The sequence below is a fragment of the Acanthisitta chloris genome, unplaced genomic scaffold (genome assembly GCF_000695815.1).
Source record: "Acanthisitta chloris isolate BGI_N310 unplaced genomic scaffold, ASM69581v1 scaffold5563, whole genome shotgun sequence".
Taxonomy (NCBI): domain Eukaryota; kingdom Metazoa; phylum Chordata; class Aves; order Passeriformes; family Acanthisittidae; genus Acanthisitta; species Acanthisitta chloris.
The window spans coordinates 8394-24964 of NW_008666436.1; the positions used below are offsets into that span (position 1 = coordinate 8394).

Below are 16571 nucleotides of genomic sequence, written 5' to 3' on the forward strand. Positions count from 1 at the left end.
CAGTTCCATTTTGATTCATTAATGAGGGGTTTCTTCCCTAGACCTTTAGTGCTCTGATCCTGATGGATCTTACCGAGTGGGGCAACAGTTTCTGCAGCTGGGAGTGACTGAAGGGTTTGGTCTGCTGGTCACTACCTGCAGGATTGGGTTTGGAGGTGGCAGTAGAGGTCTAGCAGGGTTAGTTCTTCTCATCCTGTGGTAAGGATTTGTAATGATTTTTTACCAATGAGGCAGTATGTGCACAGTTGGGATAAGGGCCACCCTTTTCTTCTGCTGCAGGTTCAAGGACCAGAAGTTGGTCTCAGAGCTGCCAGGGCATGGAGCGTGGTGATCCTGTCCGTGTGGGGCCGATAGGGATTGGCCTCTCTGCGCTGAGATAATGATTTTGCTTTGACTTTCGGTTGGATGAGGTGACAAAACCGCTGATGCTAATTGGAGCTCCGATCCTGTCGGTGTGTGATGGACAGAGCTCTACTGGAAGCCAATGGGAATTCCCAAGTGTGGAGCTCTTATCAGCGGCTCCATCTCTGCTTTGGTCGCTCTCACATACAATTGGGCTTCTCCCAGCAGTGGATGCATATTAAATCAGCCTGATAAGCTGCGGAGCTGTGTGTTCTGTGAAAGGAGACAGGTCCTGCCGCCCTTACTCCTGTTCAGCAGTTTGGACTACTAACAGTCCTGTTTAAGGAGCCAGGGAAAGTGTACCTGAGGCTGGAAACCGTGTGTGTGTGTAAAAATTGCAGCATCACTCTGTGTGCTGGAGGTAAACAGCCAAGGAGCTAATCAATAACTTGGGCTCTGGCTTTGTTGCTTATTGATTTATGTACAGTTACCTTTGCACAGGCTTTGTAGGAAATGTGACTTTTACGTCTGGCTTTCTGTTGTTTGTCCCTGTTGTTTCTTTAAGTGGAAGTTGTTTGTGTTTTGGCAGAGGGTGGGTGGCACTGGGAGCTCCAGGAGCGCTTAGGTTTGCGGATTGGGAGGCAGCAGCAGCATTAGATGGGGCAGAGCCCGCGGAAGGTGCCGTGATGCTCGGCCGTGGTACCCTGTGCTTTGTTCTCCTCCCGCCCTGCAGTCAATGGTATCGTTTTAGAGAATAAGGTCATTGACTTGGATTGCTTCTTGGTTTCTCAACCCTTTTCACCAGCCAGTTTGTGTAATGTCTGTCTGAAACATTGAGTAAGGGCATTGAAATAGCAGACAGGATATCAAGTGTTCGGAAGTCTGGGTTAAGTCTAACAGACAGTTCTGGCTGGTGAAAGGGGAGCAGCCCCTGGAGCTCAGCGGCGGGCCCGAACAGAGCCTGGGCCTCTCCAGCCTGTGCCGCTTCTCCCCTCTCCTCCCTCCACACCCAGAAATTAATCGTGTGTGGGTGCACCTCTTTGCTAGAGATGCCTTCCTTGTTTCTTAGTGGCACAGAATTGTATGTAACATGTCTCTTTCTAAGGATTACATAAGTTGGAGATGATTTCTCCACTGGGAGAATTATGCAAGTTTAAACTGAAATGTGTTTAGAAAGCTTTTATTGTGTGTGTTTTCTGACTGGAGATGCACAGGGTGATTTATTTGCATCCTTAATTGGACAGCATCTGATTGGGTCGGAAGAAAAACCTTTTCATACCTTTTCACTGTCACATCCTGCATTTTTACAGAGTCTCCTCTTCCCACCTTACCTGTGTTGCAGGTGCTGACTCTTCCTGCCCAGGTAGAACCAGCACAGCACTCAAACTGGGTGATGTTCTGGGCTCTGCAGAACTCTCAGTGCATATCTGCAGTGGTTTTTATGTAGCCCCTGTGTTCTTTCAATCGATACACTTCATAGAATCATTTAGGCTGGAAAAGACCTCCACGATCTTGGAATGATCACCACTTTGTCAACTAGACCACGGCACTAAGTGCTATGCAAGAAGTTGTTGCCTTTATTGCCATTAAAAAAGAGTCTGAAATGTTTCTGTAATGCTGCTCTTGGTAATCTTTGAGCACTTAGAGAGAAAGTTCCTGCTGCCCCTCAGCACAGCTGAGCTGATTTGGGTGCTGCTCCACAGGTTGTAGTGGTGCCAGTTGGAAGCAGTGAGTTACTTTAAATAATTAAAAACTCTCTGAGTATCACATTTCTGTAGGTTCTCTGGTTTTTTCGCAAGTGTCTTAAAAGGCAACAAAATCCTCAAGATTGTTCAGGTTTACATATGGAAAGCAGTGAAAGAAGTTTTATAGCTTTTAGACAGAATAATGGGCTAAAAAGGCAGAAAATGCCCAATATTAAGGCTAAAATCAGACTCAGACTGCAGCATTAAGTCCATCATTGATACTTCTCTGCTCCCATCCAGTCACTAACCAGCACATGCCATGCAATGAGTCCTTGCAGTAATATAGCCAAAGATTGATTTGGCTTTTTGCCTTTTTCTTTGCCACAACATTGTAGTTTGTTGTAAAACCAGTGGAGCCAAATAACCTTTGGGCCACATTCAGTGACAGCAGCGATAGAAGTGGTGTAAAGTTCTCTGTTTTACTATCAGTGGAGCTGCTCAAAGGCCCTCACGGCCTGCAAATCAGGAATTCCTTTCCTAAAACATTAATTTCTGGAAATCTTTGTCATGGATTCGTTGATCCTTTTGCCCTGTTGATTCCAGAGCAAAGACTGAGTGTGTAACACCACTGAGTTCTGAAGGAACTGCTGAGTTCAATCAGTTCTGATGGGAAAAAATATATATTTATTATGATAAAATTTTATAGTTTTATTGTATAAAATCGTGAATACAAAGGAAAAAATAAATAAGTGATTTGGAGGGGAAAAGAGGTGGAGGGAGTTGGCAGTGCTGTAGCTACTATTTGTCTGTGTTTATTGCACGAGTTGCATCATTATTTATGGCATTAACTTATCCATGTGTCTTTTCAGTAACTTGGGTGTTTTTTGCAGTCTCTAACAATTAACCCAGCCGTGATGAGACTTGAATGAACATCATCTGCACACCTGTTTAATATTAAAGATGAGGCATTCAGTGCTTTGTGGCTTTAGCTTGAAATTCAAGTTGCTTTGAGTCATCCCTTTAGTCTTTTGTTTGGGTGGAAAAAAGGAGTGGCAGCGAAGGGCCTGCAGCTAAGAAATGAAAGAGTTGAATTAGGTTTTAGAAATGTTAGTCTTGGCATTTGGGCCATTTGCATTTGTACAGCTCGTCACGCTCGGCTCTGGGGGAGTTAGTTCAGGGCTGGGATGAAAAATGTTCCATATCTCTGTCCCAGTTACCCGACAGGCTCCGCACTGGGAGAGTGGGAAGGGGCTGGGATGGCATTCCCAGCAGCCCAGGGATTACTGCCCCTCCTGTAGCTCCGTGCTCAGTTGACTCAGGTTCTCCTGAGCTGCTGACACTCCACTCCTCGGTCCCGTCAGTCGGTGGGACAGAGACTGCTGCGCTGGGATCGCAGTGTTCTGGTTCACTTGGTTTGGGTTAGCTCCTGGAGCTTCACCAGGGCAAGTGTAGCTGCAGGAGAGCACAGAGGGCACAGTCTGGGGGGAGGTTCAGGCAGGAACATCTTCCCCAGGGTCATCGCTGAGGGTTGTGCCAACAGCCAGAGCTTGTCCCCCATCCCCTGCGGTGCGTGGGGTGGTGTTGGTGTATGGGTGGTGTGTGGATGAGGTTTAACTCCTGCCGTCGCAGAAAAGAGATGGGACAGTAAATGACTCTGTGGTCTAGACCTGGAGGGTCTTCACCCAGCTCTCCTGGCCTGGGATGCAGTGGGAGGAATCCACCCAGCATCAGTTACTGCAGAAATAGAAGATCTTCCCTGCCTGGGCCTGAGGCAGAGCCCTGACTGCCCCTGGTGCTTCCCTTCAGCTCGGGGTGTGTTCAGGCCACGTTTGCCCTGTGCTCTGGCTCAGGGAGCTCACTGGACTTGGTGCAGCTCATGGAAATGTGCCTCAGAGTGCAGATCCCCTGTCACAGCCTCGGGGTGTGCCCAGGCTGTCCACACTGGGTACAGTTCAGGGCCAAATTCTGCTGAGGTGTTAGGTGAAAACCTCTGTAATCGATGGGATTCCAGCAGAGCTTTTCCTTTCGGAACTCTCTCTTTGCATTTGAATTCTACTCTTACGAATTTACATGCAAATTTATAATTTAGGTTGCTAAAAATTTTATCAAATTTGCCCTCATTAACTGGACTAATTTCTTGGTGCAGTTTTCTCTTATTAGAACTTGATTTGATTTCCGTGGAGTCACAGGAACTCCCTGCATTTCTTTGTTTCTGGGGATGCTCATTCATGTGCTTGTGAAGGAGCAGCTGGATCCCATCTTGACAGATGTGAAACCCTCACGCTGAATCGCTGGGGTTTTTTGTATGTGGGTTTTTTTCCCTCTTTTATTAATTAGATCCCCCCTCCCTTTTGAACTTTTTTGCTCCCTCAGTTGAAATCATAATCCCCTGTGACATCAGAATTAATTGCTGTAGACAGTTTGATGTCACCAAGTGAGCATTAGGTCTCGGGGAGGAGGAAAATGGAGACACACGGATTCTGTTTCAAACCAAGTTCCTGACTCAGAGAAGGCTGTTTGATTTTTTGTTTCCATTTTAGAAACTGATTTTTCCTCTGTTTATCCCCTCAAAGTAACAGTTGAGTTGCTCCAAATTCTCCCCACTAAATCTACCTCAGGAATCATGTAGAGGCTTCTCCAGACTGAGTAATTCCCGTGTGGGCAGGGGAGAGCTGCACTCTGTGGGTTGTTTCCCTGCGGGGCCAAAACTGAATTGCTGCCCTGGAAAAAGTTTTCCAAGCCTGGCCTGGCTGAGCCATGTCCTGGAGGAGCAGTTTGCAGAAATTCATAATTACCAGCTCCGTTGCTCCTCTCCCTGCTGGTTTGGACACACTGGTGGTGCTGCTTTCTCTTGGGTTTTTTGGGGTGGTGTTTTTGTTTGTTGGGTTGTTGGGTTGGGTTTTTTTCTCCCTGCTCCTTCTGTAGGCTCTGTGCCCGAGAGCATCTCGGGATTTCCCTTTTGCTGAATGAGCTGCTTGTTCGAGAGGGAGGAAGTGAGGTCCCTTCTGGATTAGGAGGGAATGGGGGTGGAGGGTGGGGAAATGTCCTGTTTCATATGCAAAGCACACTGAACTGAAAAAAACCCCACATGAAAACCTTTTAACAAACCCATCCATGTCACAGGCTGGCGGAGCAGCTGCTGGCTTTGTTAGGGAGAATATTAATGTTTCAAAGACTTACAGAACCTTTTAAAAATGGGATAAAGGATGAATTTGGGGTTTTTAACATACAAGCTGGAGTAAAAAAAAATACCTCCTTATCGATATCTGTGAATGGAATGTGCTGTCGGCTGAAGTGACTCCAACTTCCACAACAAAGTCCTGAGCTCAGTGAGGTGTTGTTAGGATCTACATCTCCATTTTGAGGTTGGAATGTGAAAATGTTCCCAATCCTTCAGTTGCTCATGTGCACATTGGTGTAAGAACTCTCCCTGGAAAAGTAGATTATGGGAAGGAACAACTAGAGCTATCCTTTCTCTCCATGTGGGAAGGTTGAGCTCCTGACTGGATTCTGATCCACTTAGCTAACAGAATCCTCTCCTGACATCCCTGGAGCAGGGCTGGGCTCATTTGGGAGTAGAGCTGGTGGATAATTGCAGGTTTGCCTTGGCTCTGCTTGATCTCAGAGTGTTTCTCTCCTGCTACAGGTCTGAAAGTTTTCTCAGACCAGACCTGGCATTGAATTCACACTGTTTGGTGGCAGAGGGGGCAGACACTGGTGTTTGCTCTCTGCAGTTACTGGAGTGAAGGTGTTGGGGCTGTTGGAGTAGAAGTGGGTTCCTGGGAGCTGTGTGGGTGAGCAGACAGGGGTCACAGGGTGAATAGGGTGCATAGAAAACATTCCCTGTACTCGTGAGTTTTCCATCCCTTTCGGAGCAGTCGTTGGTAGCAGTGAGGTGTGCTCTGATGTTCCTCACAAAAACATGTTGGAAATCCCAGTTGAAAATGTTTCATTCAGCAACTGCCACTGCTTTTGCTTGTTACCTTTGGTTTATGTTACTGAGCTGCCTCCTGCACAAGGAAATGCTTGTGTAATGCCCAAGCCATTCCCATTCCTCACTGAATGATATGCAAATCTAGTCAATTAAGCAGGGGGGATTTAATTAGCAGTTTAAGTTCATGTGTGAAGTGTCTTGCCTTAATTACTTAACAGTTTTGTTGCAAATTTGCTAAGGTTTTTTTTTCCCACAGAACTATCAAAACTGTGATTCTATTTATTTATTTAATTTTTTTTTTGGGTAACATTTTCAAATCCTGAGTATTGTCCTGACCATTTAACCTCTGTGCTGCTCCTGTGTGTGTGTGTGTGTCCCTCTCTCCGTGCAGCTCTTTGCAGAGCTGGGGGGACAAAGCAAAGCTGTGTGTATTGTCTCAGAGCAGGACAATGCATGAAGAAAAAAATTCAGGACTTTTGGAGTGAGAGGCCGTTTATCTGTTGGTGTTTGTAGCCAGGTGACAGCACTGCAGCAGTGTCTGCGTGAGGGCCCAAGGTGCTGGTGGTGGTTGTGGTGCCTTTTGCTGTTCCCCAGCACTGCAGAATGTCACTCTGAGGCTGTGTCAGGGCATGCAGTGGTGTAACCAGCTCAATATTAACACAAACACGACTTTTTGTGGGGTTTGTGTCAAGCCTGGTGGGTTTTTATTTCCCATCTTCCCCTCTGGGGCACCGCAGGGTTGGGTGTTGTGCACGGTGTGACTGATGTGTCAGGATGGTGCTGCCTTAGTGGCCTTGTCTTTGGTTCCTTAAACCTTAAAGGTGGGAAAATGTGCTGCAGAACGATGTGGTGTCACCCATTGCTCTCTCACCACTCTCGTGACTTAGATACACATCAACACTACAAAATTAGGGACTGCTGTATCTTCTTGTGTGATTTCTTCCCCATCTGACATTGGTGGTCCTTTGTGTCCTCGGCCTGAGAAGCACAGCAGGACTGTGTGAGAGACAGGACTTTGTTCAGAGGGCCCAGGGTGTGTGTGCCCAGGGATCCCAGGGCTCCTTGAAGGATCTCGGTCTCACCACGGACACCCACTGCTCCTTGCTGCAGTCGGGGGTGGCACAGCAGGAGAACTCGGGGGGTCAGGGAAGAAGGGAGCTGGGAGGCAGAATGCTGAGCAGGGGCTGCCTAAAGAAGCCCTCAGGAGTCCTTGTGGTGCTGTGTGGCCTCAGCAGTGCTGTTGGAGGGTGCTGAGTCCTGACCCCACACTGGGACTCAGCCTTCGTGGGCTCTGAGCACCCAAGAGCCTTTCTGGGGTGCACTGAGTGTCCATCTGTTTGTGTCTCATGGCAGTGTGCTGATTGTGGTTCCTTTTGCTGCTGGCTGGCTCCACTTTGGGATCAGTGATGTGTGTGGGCATGGAGGAGAGGCTGGGGAGGAACAGCTTTCTCATGTACAGTGCACTGCACCAGATTTACAGGTGTTACCCAGTGCTTGTTTTAAGGGATCTCTAGGATCTGACCTAACTGATTTCCCACCAGCACAGTCAGGAATTTGCCTTCCACAGTGCACAAACTGCCTTTAACTCTTCCATGAAGTTGGGGTAGTTGTGCCATCCTCAGTCTAAGGCTCTCAGCCTTGGGAATGGTGTTTGAGACACGAGGGCAGGGAAGCACTGCAGAGGTTCTAGTGACCAGTTCTCAGTCTGGGCACAGTGCAGGCTTTAAATAATTCAGAGCACAGAGCAGAGCCTGCAGTGCTAGAGTCACTCCAGCCAGCAGACACCCAGTCTGGGCAGAGGCCTGGGGTGCTCATGTTTCCTCCAGGCTCTTGGATTAAAGGATCCTGTAAAGATTTACTGTAGCACCCTATGATGGGAAATTCACCCCATTAATAATCCTTTTTATGAGGACGGGAGAAACATTTCCAAACCAGAACTCGTTTCATGTAACTGCTTTGTGTAAATTTCTTCTGTGAAGCAAAGTGGTGTTAGCAAGGATGAAAATACTGCACTTCTTAGAAGCCAGGACTGAAATCCCAAGTTATCTCCATCACTCTGCCCCCAATATTAGTGGAAATGCCAAAGAACACTGTAACACAAAGTATTTTTCCCTCTCACAGACCTGCAGTACATTTTATATCAGCTTGGTAAGGTTTTACTTCCCAAGCACAATATAAGGAGCTCAGGAAAGCAAAAGTTACCAAAAAAACACAGAGTGAACTGACCTCTTTGGTTCCCAAAGAGAAGTGTAAAGGTTGTGCTTCAGATACTCATTTGGCTTTTCAATACCACACCACTCTGAAAGGGTAATGATGCAAAATAACCACTTTTAATGGCATCTGTTCATGCCTTCATTTTTTTCCCTGCGATTTTCCAAGCCACATTCAGGAGGCTCTTTCTGCAAATTTATTTTTATTATTAATCTTATTAAGACCCTGCACTGGTGCCAGGCTATTTTTAAAGAGAATTTCTGCCCAGTTCAGGCAGGGCAGCCCCTTTTGTTGGAGCTCCTTTTGGGTAGTGTTCCCCTGTGCTGCAAAGGCGCTGACACATGACCTCGTTACACACAGAAAATCCTAAATGTCCTGCCCCTTGCCAAACCTATCACAAAACTACCCATCACCCCCTTTTCAGGATCCCAGATGGTAAATAGCAGCAGGAGGTGAAAGGGGAGCTTTGTCTCCATTCTGAGGCCTGTTTTAAGTATTCTGTGTCTGTCTGTATCCCTCTGCTTTTCCCACTCTGCCCATAAATTAGCAAGCCAGCTTTTCTGACGAGGGAAGACAAAATGTCCACGAGCTGCAGTAGCATCACCTACTCAAGAATGTTTTTGAGCACTTTGATTTGGTTTGGTTGTGATCTCCTTTGGGTAGCACTCCTGCCTGCCCTGCTCTCTGCAGCACTTAGGGAAAGGCCCAAATCCCAGCCCAGGCACACTGAAGTGTACCTACAAACAAAAAACCCACTCCAGAGAAACCCTGCAGAGCTCTGCCTGTCTGGTTGTGGTGTTTTATGCACCCAGAGGTGCAGGGGAGCAGCAGTTGGTGCTGGAGCAGCAGGGAGCAGCTGGCTGGGTGAGCTGGAGAGGGATTTATGAGGCAGAGGATTCAGCAGTGCACACAGAGTTGCCCTGCAAATCTGTGACCATTTTTAGAAGCTCCTGGGATGCACCAGGCAGGATATTGTCTCTGCACACTTCCCATGGAGTTCCCCTCACTGGCAGCGATTTCCTCTCCCTCAGTGCATGGAAGATGATGTTGACTTTTGTGCAGGGGAAATTGTGCAGTGGGAGCTGTGCTGGTGGTGCCCCTGGGACAGCCTTGGCAGATCTGTCTGTGTGGAGAGGCTGTGTGTTGTGAGCAGGTTGGGCTGCTAGGGGTGAAGGAGATGTGGAATTTATACATGAGCAGCTCTAGAAACAGGTACCAAACATGCAGAATAAGAAAGCTGGTCAGTTTTGTGCCTTGCTCTGTAGTTTTCACACTGTGTGGCTCTAGTGGCTTTACTCAGGAGCTCTGATTTATGCTGCCTGAGTACATGTCCTTGTTTGCTGGGGACAGGTTGTTTGTTTTTCCTTAATTGAGATACTGCATTCTCCTTACTCTGCCCTGTAATTCCCAACCCACCCTGCATTCATCCCGAACCTGGAATCTGGCAGCTTTGTCACTCTCAGGTTAGTCTTCCCTCTGACCTGGGCTGCAGCTGAAGTAAGGACTTTCCAGTTTCAGCTGACTGGAAATCAGAGACTGGTGAGCTGAAATACTGAAGGCTTAATGAATTCCCTGGATTCCCTGGTGGTTTTTTGGTACATCTTTATTTTAAACTGCTGAATATTAATGAGGAGAGGGGAGTGGGAGTGCAAGGCCTGTTTACTGTCTACTACTTGAAAGGGATATTCTTTTTTATTTGTTTGTTTGATTTTATGTTGCAAATATTGTTGTAGAAATCCTGTGTGTTTGCCAAGTTCCTACCTAGGCTTTGGGTGCCAAGTGGTTGTCAGCTGGGAAAGCTGCTGGGAGGGATTTAAAGCAGTATTACCTCTTTTGCAGATGTGGCTCTCAAACCTACAGCAAATCCACCTCTGAATGTTTTTAGTGACCATTTTTTAGTTAGGAGAAGAATTAACAAGGAGAGAAGAGCTCATGGGTCTTTTGCTCTTTTTTTTCCTGAGTTAGAATACTCTGATTCACACATTGTAAGTTAGCTAAGGTTTTTTTTCCTTCTCTGAGATCTCCTGTGTTTCTCCTGACCTGTAATTCTATGTATAATCATCAAGCAAACCAGATCTGATGGGCTCAGTTCTGACATGTTGTGTTTTGACAGCACATTTTGTTCAGACTGAGTCAATACTTTTGAAGCTGTAGTTGCTTGGTCACTTAAATTTGACATATACTTAGCTGCTGCCAAAACTCCTTTTGGCTTCTGCCCTAACACCAGCCTACTGTTCCTGTCACCTTCTTTGACTGTCACTGGTGCTTTTATGGCTGCACAATGTGCAGCAACTCACCAGGGAATCAATCTGCCTGAAAATTAGTCGTTATATAAGGGAGAGTCACAAAAATTAACCGAACAAATGTGCTGCCGAGTGCACAGACAGAGCACGTCGGGGTTGGGCCCTGGTGTGTGTCGCTGCTTGAGGTTGCCAAAGGTGTGAGAGTTAGCTGTATGCATTGATGGTTTATCCTTTGTCTTAAAACCAGAAAATCTAAGGAGCAGACTAACAATGGTGGGAGTTGGAATCACATAGTACTCCTATGAGTACTTGTTAAACTTGTGAGTGGTAGACGTGGCTGCTCAAGATGAGGTCAGTATCTTTAACACCTTATTAGGCTGTTGCTCTAAACCATGAGCTTCTGGGAATGCATTTTCCAATTTTTTTTTTAGAAAGGCTTTTGATGGATGAAGCTGTAAAATGAATAGAAATAGTGTCTCCCTCTTCCTTTTTCCTCCTACTCAACGCTCACACACAGTCAGCCCTGGGGTCTTTTCTTTCTGTGTGGTTGGCAGAACAGAGGAAAAGAGAGAGAGCAGGAGACTGTCTGGGCCCCTGGTGCTGTCAGGAGAAGAATAGCCGTGCTGTTAGCGCTAAATGCAAAGGGACAGGCTGGGCTATGTGTGCTGCAGCAGCCAGCGGGCTGAATTAGTGGCATTTAGGCACTGCTAAGAGGCTAATTGAGTCACTGGTACTTGCTGATTAAACCAGCAAATCCAATAATGTATGGATATGCGTGTTTGTGTTTGGTTCTGTGCTCTCTGAAAAATAAGCACGGTAGGTCTTCTGTAACCCTTTCCATTTTGGTCGAGTCGCTCAGCAGCTTAAGGAGTATCAGAATGTCTGAGGGATGTTTCGGGGAGAGCTGCCTGTATTCCCTGCTCTCCCTCGGTGGGATGGGATGAGGAGGCATTAAAACAGTTCCATTTCCGATCGCTGAACTCTACCAGTTTTAAAAATGCCTCCTTAAGTGAGCCTTGGGTTTAATAGGGGATAATCCGAATTGTGAGGTGACAGAGGGTGAAGAACTGAATCCATCCAGGGTGGGTGATCCCTCCGTGCCACGTGGGATTCTGGCTGGGGTGACCACCCCACGGTGCCCAGCCGTGACTGGGATGCACTGGTGGGGCTGGCACCGTGTGGCAGTGAGGGGTTTGGTGTGGGCAGAGAGAATTCTTGTGTCCAGTGTGCTGTAAGGGGAGCTCAGAGCTGAGCTGAGCCCCAGAGCAGCCCAGCAGTCAGTCCATGCTCTGCTCCACTGCCACCCCTGCCCTGTGTGCTCACACTGCCTCTTGGAACCGTGGTGGATGGAGTGACTGGTGGAATTCCTCCTCATCCACAGCACTCTGACTGGAGAGCAGAATCGGGTTCTGTGTTTTGCTTTGAAGTGTGCAGAGCTCTCGGGGAGGCTGTTGTGCTGAGGGCATGTTGCTCTCAGGGATCCTTTCTTCATTTCGTTTTTAACGTGGCAGAAGAATAAGGCACCTTTCAATCTAAACCAGAAGGACTTGTAGGAGAAAACGCGGTGAGACTCGGGGAGGCGAGTGGTGGGTTCAGAACCTTGTGAGTCACTGTGTGGAGATTGACAGTTTGGGAACATGAACGCGGAGGAGTGAGGACGGGATGCTCAGGGGCTGATGAGATAAGGGAGTCTATGGGGTGTCAGCAGAGGGGTCAGCAGCAGCGTGCATCTCATTCCAGAGTTAAACTCGGGCATGGGGAAATGGCATTCCTTGATGGCAAACACAATCTGACAGTTCTCAGCTCGCTACAGTATTCACCTCCTCCTCCTCCTCCTCCTCCCCCCAGCGCCGAGCAGTGGATGCTTGGGAGATCGTGTCTGTTCTTGCCTTCAAAGCAGCACCGAGAAAATATTTAAAGCCACAAGCACACCTTGGAGGCCGTGCAGGGTAAGTCAGGTTAGCTAGGCATTTATGTGCTGTAAAAATCACATCCCTCTCCAGGCAGGTCTGTTCTTGGGGCACTCAGGCTGTTTCAGCTCCTGCTCGGAGATTACAGAGCTTTACTCTCTACACTTCTGCCTTTCTTCCTCATCTTTCTTTCTTTCTTCTTCTTCCTGTGTATGTGAAAGAATTTCCCTGTGTTCGTGGGCAGGCCTGAACTGGATCAGCTCCTGGAATTAACTGCCGAGGAGTTCATTCATTCCTCCTCCGAAATTACTCGGTGTTTGCTAGGTATAACTTGTTCATGGGTGGTGTTATTGTTGTTACCAAAGGTGCAGGGAGGTAATAGTGCTGCAGTGGGTAGGGCAGAAGATTGAGGCAAGAGAACATTTTTATAGTCCCAGCTCCTGACACCATTTCACTGGGTGACCTTGGGCGAGTTACTTCACTGGCAAGTTACCTCCCTTCTCTGGGAAGAGCAGCAGTGTTTATCCCCCTGCCCAACACGGGTCTTAGGAGGCATTTTGTGAAGGGTTTTACATATACACAGCATTGTGTTCTTGCTGAGAATTGTTGTTTCTGTATGAACACGTATGGAAGGTGCCAAGACGTTACCTCACCTTGGCCTTCACACACAGCTCGTTCCAGGCTCGTGGCTGCTCTGAGTTGAGGTAGTGGCAGAGACAAGGAGTGTTGTCCTCAGGAGCTGTTGACATACTCAGAAGGGAAAGTGGCAAACAATTTCTCCTTCTCTAATTAGCACCGTGTTAAAAGAAAGATGTATTCACTGTGAACATGCAGCCCTGGTGGTGTTTCAGGGATGGGGCCTAGGGAGGCTCCTGCCAAACTCAGTATGTGTGACTTCTCTGCAGACCTTTCTGTGAGAGCCTACAATGCCACTCTCACTGCTGAGGGAGGGGAGATGTGGTGGTGAAACCTGGTGCTGTAGTTTGATTTTTGATTCCAGACAACTGAGCCCTGGCAGCCCCAGGAGAAGGTTGCACAAGTGCTGTCTCCAGGGTGTCACTCCTCTGGGGTCAAGGAAAACTTCCTCTTTTAACCAGTCCCACAGTGCAGCTGTGAAAGAGTGCTCAGAACTGGGAGGGTTTCCAGGGTGTAAAGGGAAGGAGAATGTGATCCTCATTTGTCTCATTTGATGAGGAAGGAACGCTGTAAAGGAAACCACAGCAGAGTGTGATGTGGAGGGACAGTGTTCTTTGGCAGAAACTGAGAATTATGGCCATAAACTTGCCTTATATGCTCCTGCAAACTGCAGCGTGCTGAGGGTGGGATGTGGCTCAGAGTGACTTGGTGTGGCCACATTAATAGCTGCTGCACTGAGGTGCAGTGGTGCTGGGCCCCACACACTCAGCCCTGGTGATTTCATGGTATGTAGGTGTTCCCAGGTGCCATGTGAGGAATTTGTGAGGTTTTGTTACTCTTGAGCTCTGCCAGCATTTCATTGCGTTTCTGTTGTCCTGTGTATTAAAAAATAGCCTTTCTGATTGAGCTGCCACAGGACTTCATGTTTGGGGTGAAGCTGTTGGAGGGCAGACGTGAGTACCTGGTGCTTTGTAATGAACCTTCCAGCCTTGCAGGCTGTAGGTCTTCTCAGGTGATATGAGTCAATTGTATAATGACAGCTATCAGATAACATCTTCTGTCCCTGCTCAGAGCCAGCAATCTCACCTTCAGTCTGCTGTGTTGGTGAGGCAGGTTTGGGTCAGACAGAAACCTGTCAGAGCTCCCATCTGAGCACAGAGCTGTGTTTCCTCCTCTTCTGACGTCTTTAGCTCCTGCTTTTTGCCCAGGGTGCTAACACTCATCCCTCAAACCTCATCCTATTCCCTCCTCATTGTGGGTATAATGAATTAGAAAGTGAACGTGTGACATGAAGAAACAGAACAGGGTGTAGAGTGGATTAAACGTCGTCGTTGTCCTTGTTACTTAGACATTTCTGGAGCACTGTGGTCCTCTCCTCCACAAGCTCCATCAAGCTGAGTGGTCAAAGAGGTGCAGTGGGTTTTCACACGTCGTAGGGGAGTTCTGTGATGAAATAATTGGGGTTTATTGCAGTAGTAGAACATCTGGTGGAAGGGAGTTGTGAGCTGTACTGCACAGCCACACGTCATGGCTGGGGGCACTGCTGAAGGAGGAGGAATTTTGTGACCCGTTTCCTTGTCCTCCTGCCCCGACTCACCGACAGTCTGAAAAGGATAGGTTTGAAAATTCTTTATTCCGTTAAAGCTGCACCCTCGCTTGGCTTTAGACAGAGGATTTGTGTAAATCAGAGCTTTCCACAATTGGCAAGAAGTTTCAGCTGAAGCAAATACTTTGTTTCCTGGTTTTAAACACAAGTGCACTGATTAGCACTTCCTCTCTGTGTTTGTGGCTGACTTCACCTTGTCACGGAGATATGTGTGTCACTTAGCACCTGATTCTCCTGGGCAGAGGTCAGAGAGCTCTCATCAGAGCTGTCTTTCTGTGTGTACCTAAGAGACTTTCCCATACACTCACACACATCTCATGGCACCTCTGCCTTCTCTTCCTCAGGTGACAAAGGGAGCTTAGTGTGAATGAGAAGGAGTTTGCACAGTTCTTACCAGGAGTAATATTGCCTGGAAAGCACCACTGGGAGCACTGCAGATGCTTATGGAGAGGTCTTCTGGTTTGAGGTTGGCATTCTTACCTTTGAAAGCAAGAGGGGGATTTGAATATGGGCAATTAGTGCATATTAAATGTGCCTTTTTAATCTGTGAAGCACCTGAAGATGCACTGACACGACTGGTGCTGTGGAAGGGTAGGTCTGTGGCAGTGAAAAAGGAATCCAGCAAATTTCTGCTCGGTGAGAGGGTTGATTGTACTGGAATGGAATTGTTTAGCTCAAAAGGTTCTGGTTTGAGAAAATTAGAAGGGCTTCATTCCTGTCATAGCAGAATTGGGTCACTGTGTTTAACTGGGTCACAGGAGTTTCCAGCACGGGAGGCCTCTCACCATGGTCGGTGAGGGTGAAGAACAAAACAGCCCAGTCCTGTTAACTCTGCCTGGGAGTGCTGCCTGGAGTCCTGGGGCTCAAGAGACACCAGTACTGCTGGACAGAGCTGTCTGGTGGCTGACCTGGGGCCAGGTCTGCCTTCTGCTGTGGCCAGAGACTGTCACCTATTCCCCTGCCGAGAGAAGGACGCAGAGACCTGTGGAGCTGTGACTGGAGCACTCCCCTTTTCCAAGGAATCCTGCTCTGAAAGAGGCTCCCACCCTCTGGGAAGGCTTCAGGAGCTGTGGAGCAAACCCCTCTCATTAGGGAGAGAGAGAGAGAGAGTCTCCCCGTTTGTCTGGGTGCCGTGAAAAGAGGCAGTGTCTGCAAACCCAAACAAAACCCCCGGAGCACAACAACTGGCCGCGTTCCACGAGCCAGCCCTGCGCAGCCTGGCCGCGGTACCAGGGGCACGGGCTGTGACTCACAGCCGCTTGTATGGCCACAAAGCCTTGTGATTTGTGTCGGAGCCGGGAGGCTCCTCCAGTTCAGCTCCGCGGGAACACAATGTTCAAGACAATGCTGTGGGATCCAGCTGGAGCTTTAGCATTAGTGCAGCGTCAGCCAGATGGAAATGAGGTGGAGAGGGCTGCAGAGGGCTGGGGGATGGGGAATCCCTTCCCTTTGCAGGGGAAAGAAAACAATAGTAAGCCTGAGATACATATTCACATGTGCCCGCGGTGCTCAGTGCTCTGATGGGCACGTTCTCAGCCCGCTGGTGCCAGCAGGGTCAGATGTGCTGTGTGATTGATGCAGCAAGCAGGGAGAGCTGTGTGGCTCTGCCGGGTCGGGATGGGCACTGACACAACCAGACTTTGCTCCTCGCTCCGACTGTCAGACCCCAGGGAGGCTGTGTGTGCAGCTGGGCACGCCTGGTGTCGGCCTGGGTTTCCCAAAGTACCAATACTGCAAGGTGGAAAAGTAACTCCTCCAAAACTTCAGAATCACTTCTGTGTGCACCACAGCTGGGAATCCGTGTGAGCCCAAACTTGTCCTTTCTGACACCTGCGACTTCTGCTGATGTGAGTGGATGTGCTGATGGATCCCTGAGCACTGAGCAAGGTCCAGGCTCTTCCCACTGGTTCCACAGGATTGCTCTGTTCTCTGACACGGCTGTGATGGGGTGAGGTGTCATCTCTCTGGGTAAGATGGTAGTGAAGTGAAGCTTCCAGCTCCTAT

The 16571-nt window shown here is 48.3% G+C and overlaps 1 protein-coding gene across 1 annotated transcript in view; it reads left to right on the forward strand.

The window, feature by feature from the left end:
- Window positions 1-15973, forward strand: part of LOC103799755 (ski oncogene) — a 23624-nt gene extending 7651 nt beyond the window's left edge. The window contains exon 2 of the mRNA XM_009072104.1: window positions 15863-15973. Coding sequence (XP_009070352.1) covers window positions 15863-15939 — 77 coding nt within the window. The 3' untranslated portion in view covers window positions 15940-15973. The remainder of the gene's footprint in view (window positions 1-15862) is intronic.
- Window positions 15974-16571: the final 598 nt, after the last annotated feature.